Source organism: Brachionichthys hirsutus, chromosome 17 (assembly GCF_040956055.1).
Source record: "Brachionichthys hirsutus isolate HB-005 chromosome 17, CSIRO-AGI_Bhir_v1, whole genome shotgun sequence".
In the NCBI taxonomy this organism is placed as follows: Eukaryota; Metazoa; Chordata; class Actinopteri; order Lophiiformes; family Brachionichthyidae; genus Brachionichthys; species Brachionichthys hirsutus.
The window spans coordinates 7,671,145-7,678,297 of record NC_090913.1 but is presented as its reverse complement, the minus strand read 5'-3'; the positions used below and the strand labels follow the sequence as shown (position 1 = coordinate 7,678,297).

The 7,153-nt window shown below is 39.2% G+C and overlaps 1 protein-coding gene across 1 annotated transcript; it reads left to right on the top strand.

The window, feature by feature from the left end:
* Positions 1 to 889: 889 nt before the first annotated feature.
* Positions 890 to 6,227, top strand: psmd12 (proteasome 26S subunit, non-ATPase 12). The gene is made up of 11 exons (XM_068750799.1): positions 890 to 1,071; positions 1,441 to 1,500; positions 2,075 to 2,203; positions 2,522 to 2,629; positions 2,934 to 3,038; positions 3,171 to 3,320; positions 3,497 to 3,631; positions 4,076 to 4,188; positions 4,459 to 4,633; positions 5,111 to 5,188; positions 5,683 to 6,227. The coding sequence occupies exons 1-11, from the start codon at positions 964 to 966 to the stop codon at positions 5,890 to 5,892; spliced, it is 1,371 nt and encodes a 456-aa protein (XP_068606900.1). The 5' UTR covers positions 890 to 963; the 3' UTR covers positions 5,893 to 6,227.
* The last annotated feature ends 926 nt before the right edge of the window (positions 6,228 to 7,153 follow it).

The window sequence follows — 7,153 nt, the reverse complement described above, 5'->3', positions numbered from 1 at the left end:
AAGTTGAGTTTCTGTTTGTGTGCTTGTGTGTGTTTCCGTGGTGACAGAGTCTAAATACAGGCGTTGCATATAAATAGGAATGTAATATCTGAGGAGAAGGGACTCTCTATAGAGTCTAGAGGGAATGCTTTGCCTTGGCAGAGGTTCGCAACAGTATATTTTTATTTGTCAAACTTGATGTGTCAAACTTGCATATGGAACTCATTTTAGTAAGCTGATGCAACTTCGTATTATTCTGCTTTCCCCAATCATAATTAATAGAAGCAACATTAAAGCTTATGAAGTGTCAATGCCACAGTACACTGACAGAGCTTTCATGTGAATGTTAGCTCAAGATCAACAAGCAATGGTCCAAAAATAATGACATTTACCGTATATTTCAATAAGCCCCGTGTTGATTAGAAAGGAGGTTAGAGTCTGATGCTGCCGGATCAGCTGTGTTATGTCAATTATACAAACTCCATAAAAGTACAATGGGTCTGCTTTGATCAATGATCCACAGTAGAGGAATCTTTCACAGAAATTAACTGTTCTGAGGAGAACTCGGTCCAGACATTAAATGGACACCTACTGGTGGACTATGGTCATTGCTCTTCAGTGTTCATTCACATTATTCGGTCATTCACAAATATTTTTATTTCCCCCGATCATTAGATGGATAAGTAAGTTGCTATGGGCTACTACTCAATCTTTGTACGAGTACACATTCTTAGCACGTAAAGCTGATTGTAATTTAAATTGTACTGTAGCTCTAATTCTAATTCTAAACAAGCAGGCATTTACACCGTATGCAAATATTCCGACGGGTCCTCACTGGGTCCTTCAGGCGCAGCGGACAACTATCAGATTCTCTTCTCTGATTGGTCACCTATCTTTCTGTATCGTTCATTTGACAGCGCTGTTCGACGAGCTTTTTCGCGAGGAAAAGGAGAACGTATTGTCTTTGCCCTGTATTTTGCAAGCATGTCTGAGGAGCGATCAGAAAGATCCGATGGGAAAATTGTTAAGATGGATATTGACTACAGTTCAACTGTAGATCAGCGTCTCCCGGAATGTGAAAAAATGGCTAAAGTAAGTGAAGCCTTTCCGAGGCCAACGCCGGCTGAGTCATGGTGCTTTAGTTGTTTAGCATTGGTGCTAACACCGCCTTGCTTTGACACCATTCGGAAAGCTTATCATAAACAGTCGCCTTTGCACAAAGTCTTTATGCATGTCGATGTATCTTCTAATCTTACGAGTTACAATTTCCTTTTCGTGTACGTTCTGTGTTTGCTAATAACATCGCTGAGGCTAGCATGGTAGCGCAACACCTTTAGCAAATTTGGGAGCTAACTTGGCCACATCTGGCGTAATTTAATATGGCCTTCAGATAGCAAAGGTAACATTTGTGATTTATTTTAAGTATTAAAAGTCTGTAACACTAAGTTTTTCTTCTTGCAGGAGGGTAAACTCCAGGAGGCAATTGAGAGCTTGTTATCATTAGAGAAACAAACCCGAACGGTAAGTGTCAGTGAAAGGTACAACGAAACTTCCCCTTTCATTTGACGATAGATGGTCTGACATTGACAGTTGATCCCAAGATGTGAATATAATAAATACAGTGACATTGCTTTTCGACTTGCTATAAAACGAAAGAGAGACTGAACCCGCCTCCTAATATATTCTGTTGAACAATCCAATGCTTCTTAAATTCATTTTTTTCTGAACAAAGCATAGGCAAAGATTACATTAGGAAAATAAGGGCTGAACATTCATCACATTCATGATGGAACATGTACTAGTATGCGTACGTATTTAGAATCATGCTCTGATTCATACCAGTGTAAAGTTTGAGACTTGGACCCAAATACCTCTAATGATTTGTTTGTCCTGTTCAAACCCTGAGACACTGAGCAACAGCTACCCTGTGGGGAATAGAAGGGAGGCTTTTTACCCCTTTGGGTCAGATAACGGGTTTGCTTCAGGACCTATGTTTGCTTTCATCAGCATTTCATCTCATTTTGCCCCTCAAGAAAAAAATGTGTCACAATATTTTAGTTTTTGGTTTATTTAATTTTCCTTGACTCTATCCCAGGCATCAGACATGCTGTCCACCTCCAGGATCCTTGTGGCTGTGGTCCAGATGTGTTATGAGGCTAAGGACTGGGATGCCCTGAATGAAAACATCATGTTGCTCACTAAAAGGAGGAGTCAGCTGAAGCAGGTCGGATACATCTTTACCCGATACCCGATGACACTTTGTCCACCAAATATTGTTTGTCTCACAATTTTTTTAATATATTGTACTATTCTTAGAGATAACTTTGTAATAACCTAAACTAGTGGTGTTTGTTATCGAGTAATTTCATTAATTGATATATAGTGCGCACTTACAATTTACACTGCAATATCTTTTTAACATTTTAATGACACCTTCCAAAATGATCTCCCCAAGTAAAGATTTTTTGGAATGTACCTGTGAGTAGAAATTGCACAAGCAAATTTAAAAGGATTCTTTTGTTTTGCACTCTGTCTTTATCAGGCTGTTGCCAAAATGGTGCAGGAATGTTACAAGTACGTGGATGCTGTGACTGATCTCACCATCAAGCTGAGGCTCATCGACACACTTCGCACTGTGACTGCTGGGAAGGTCTGTAATGTGTGATAAATAGAGCTGTGTGCAAAATTAAAGTTCTACTTAAACAGCAGTCAGATTAAACACTGCACACCAGATGGGCCAAATGTTTGGAGTTTGAAAGTGACAGGGTTGCAATGACGGAAGCCCCACAAGATCTGTGTCTTGTCACGCGCATATGAATCAAAGGAAATTATGGCATTAGCTTTTACCCACTACGTGTGGGTCTGATTTACACAGTGATCAATTGTAGACAAAAATGATAACTGTAACTCATAACTGTAACTCTTCACGAAGAGTAAAAATGTCCTGCTCACAGATTTATGTAGAAATTGAACGCGCCAGGCTGACAAAGACCTTGGCTGGTATCAAAGAGCTGAGCGGCGATGTCAAAGAGGCAGCGTCCATTCTTCAGGAGCTGCAGGTAAGAGACTATACCAGCTGTAATATATATATAATGTATTTAATTGTCTTTTTTTTTCTCCTGAAAGTATAAGGATAAATCCTTCCAGTTGTTGTGGATGCATTTGTATTATCATTTTTTTTTCTTGTTCAGGTGGAGACCTATGGCTCCATGGAGAAAAAGGAGAAAGTGGAGTTTATCTTGGAACAGATGAGGCTTTGCGTTGCTGTTAAAGATTACATTCGCACCCAGATCATTAGCAAGAAGATAAATACCAAGTTCTTCCAGGAGGAGGGTTTTGAGGTGAGAGAGAGAGGGGTCAGGAATGTAGCTTGTAATAAAACCTTTTGGATTGGCAGTCACTAGTGGTGACAAGCATTGTTGACTGGCATTCACAGCACAGTTTTGAAGCTGTTTATTTTTGTCTTTATTTAGTAGATCACTAATATTCCCCTTTTTTGTTTTTACATGAAACTCAGGAGTTGAAGCTGAAGTATTACAACCTAATGATCCAAGTAGACCAGCATGAGGGTTCCTACCTGTCTATCTGCAAACACTACCGGGCCATCTATGACACCCCTTGCATCTTAGAAGACAGCAGCAAGTGGCAACAGGTACATAAGATCTCTATTAGAGCTAAAGTATGTTTGTTTGTTGTTTTTAAATTACATTTATTTATACAGAGATTGCACTGGTGTCCGCTGAGAGGCTACTCCAAAAGAAGTTGTTAATAGATTCAGTCATTTTGGGATTGCTGGGCTTCTACAGATGTAGAAATGCACCATTCAAGGTGTAATAAAGATATTTTATATTTTTGTTGGGGTTCATTTCTCTTTTTTGTGTGTGTTATTTAAGATACTGTAAACATAGCAAAATATAGACTGGCATACAGTTATAGAGCTTTACTCCGTGTGCATACTAGGATCCGAAATTGCTCTTGACAAATTAGCTTTTCACAAAAAGAATAACAAACATGTTTCCAAACTGAACCTTTATCTTAATGCCATTCAAGTGTTTCAAGTGTTTCTGGAGAAGTCACAAATAATTTTGGATTACAGGCCCTGAAGAGTGTGGTGTTGTACGTGATCCTTTCCCCTTACGACAATGAGCAGTCAGACCTCGTACACAGAATCAGTGCGGACAAGAAACTGGAAGAAATCCCTAAATACAAGTAAGATGGACCAAGAATACAGAAACCAGACCTCAGGTCTGACTATTTTGCTGCTTTGAATGGACAGAGGTGTGATGCTTGGAAAAAATATATTTCTAAATGGAAATTGCCATCTGAACAATTAGCTGTACCACATTCAGGTTGTCTCTGCTGATATTAAACTGTGTGTTATTTCTCATGAGGATATAAGGGGGTAGAGGTTGTGTGTTTGTATTGGGGGGGGGGGGTATCATAGCATCTTTCATGGATACTTGCGTCATGTGCATACAGGGACCTTTTGAAACAGTTCACCACTATGGAGCTGATGCGCTGGGCCTCCCTTGTGGAGGATTATGGAAAGGAGCTGCGAGAGGGCTCACCTGACAGCCCTGCCACAGACGTCTTCTCTTGTTCTGAGGAGGGGGAGAAGCGGTGGAAGGACCTGAAGAACAGAGTGGTGGAGCATGTAAGTTTCAGTCCAAGGTGGTTGGATTTAATGAGTTAGGCAGACATCTAATCTAACAGATTTTCTGAGAGCATCGCAATAGTATTTAAAAAAAAAAAACGTATTGTGACAAAATATTGGCCACAGACCCTCCGCTGGATGCGATAAATATATGTATTTTTATTGGGTTGGCAGAAATGTGGGAAAGGTTGGAAAATATGTGTATCATTTTAGTCGTTAGTTTGAAATCAAATTTAAGTACAAATGCAATGTATTTGTCATTGGAAAGTGGTGGATGTATTGCAATGCTGTACAGATTCAATAGACCAGCTGGCAGAATATTGTGTGCAGTGTTAAAGTCCACAGAAAGTTCCTTTGCTAGGTTTGACCAGCTCTTGAATGGTGACCTTCAAGCGCCCTTGTTCCAGCCCGATGTAATATATGCCAACATTCTACTGTGGATATGTTCATTAATGAGATTCCCCCCTCCCCCCCCAGAACATCAGGATAATGGCCAAATATTATACCAGAATCACAATGAAGAGGATGGCTGGACTCCTTGACCTCTCTATTGATGTAAGCATGACATTTACTGATAATGGACTTGTTGCACCGAAGACACGTGGACATCCTTAAAGCAAGAAACACAAACATTTTAATGATTGCAGCATTCCACTCTGAGGACACATGAATCTTGGCTATTGGGCCGATGTTCTAATGTCAAATTGTAATTCCATATTTTCATAGGCCAACCTCTGTTCACAATTGGAGGGGACCTCTCACCCAATTCAGCACAAACTGTAACAAGGCAGTCCTGATGAATTATAGACCAATATTCTACTTTCTGCAAAGCAGTTTGGGAACTGGGAGTGTTGTCGCTACTCTTTCTTGTATTTTTACAAACATCTCGGCATTGAGCCATCATGTGTTTGCATTTTCTCTCTCTGACGAGTCAGAATGCGTGAGCTGATATTCAATCTGCATCCAAATGGTATGTTGATATTTTGAGTTCAAGATCTAAGTAGGGTAGACATTAACAATGATGTCCAACGCTTCAAATATTTCTTCAGGAATCCGAGGAGTTCCTCTCCAGCCTAGTCGTAAACAAGACCATCTATGCCAAGGTTGATCGAATGGCCGGCATCATCAACTTTCAAAGGCCCAAAGACCCCAACGACTTGCTCAATGACTGGTCGCACAAACTCAACTCCCTCATGTCTCTGGTCAACAAGACCACGCATCTCATTGCCAAGGAGGAGATGATCCACAATTTGCAGTGAACAAAATAATGCGGTGCATTATATTTGCCTCTTGGTTCATGTGTCTTTGTTTTGTTCCTCCTGTTAGTTTGTTTTTGAACGGAATACTGGCCGACTGTGAAGGCAACATATCCCAATATTATGAAATTGGAGAAACATCTGCAGCATGTAAACAGCACACAGACTTTGTAAAAAACAAATTTGCTATCCAATAAAGACGAGCACATCCCGTCTTTAGATCCATCAAGAACTGGATCTACATTTTCTCATTGTATTCCGTAGCATAGTTTGAAAATGTTAGCATTTATACTTGGTGACATAAACAATAAACTCCATACATTTGGTTAAGAACTGTATGTTGGTACAACTTATAACCTCGCATTAATTGAGTTGACTTTTTTTATTATTATTTCATTTTCCTCTGCATCTTAGAGAAATCCACCTCATTGATAAAATGTGTTAAATACATTGGGTTGGCAGAAATACTGCAACTGTAGCAGATGCACCGACTATATCTGTATGGAGGATAAATGTCACTGAATCCATCGGCTGCGGATAGATAGACAGAGTTAGGGTAGAAGTAATGTGCACTCTCACGATCACTGAAAGCAGAACATTTAAAAAAATGATAGTGATAAAATGCAGGGAACTAGGATGCAACACACATGCACACGGTTGTATACTATTATTTCACATCACGCATTAACACTAAAGTGCATTTGTATACAAGTCGGGAAACTCATTTAAATGAAGTGAACTGCGCCTTTGCTTCTAAACATCTGAGCTAATTTGCTGCAAGAGTTTGATCTAGTTTTCTGGTAATATTGTATTCGTCAATTACCTCTCTTATCGTATTCATTACCTCTCAATAATGATCAGGAAACATAACAACCTTTCATTTATTATTATTATTATTATTAGTTATTCTCTTGAGGTATTTGACAATTATTTTACATTGAAAACAAGGTGTATGCTGTCAAAAGAAAGCCCTAGGGGGCCACAACCAAAAAATATTAAAAGCAATCTATTCATGGAGGGAAACCTAACAAGGGATCCAAGAGGTAAGGAACCAATTGGATGATAAATAATTGTTTTTTAGGGTATTTTATGGCTGATTTAATATTGACGGGTCAAAACAGACCCGTCAATATATGAGATAGTAACAGAAAGCAAAAAACAAGAGGATGGTTAATGAAAATAATCAAATGAAGCTTATTTTTCATTTAAGATATTCAAACGTGGATTTATTTCAGCGCACTATCGTTATCTAACTGAGATGAAT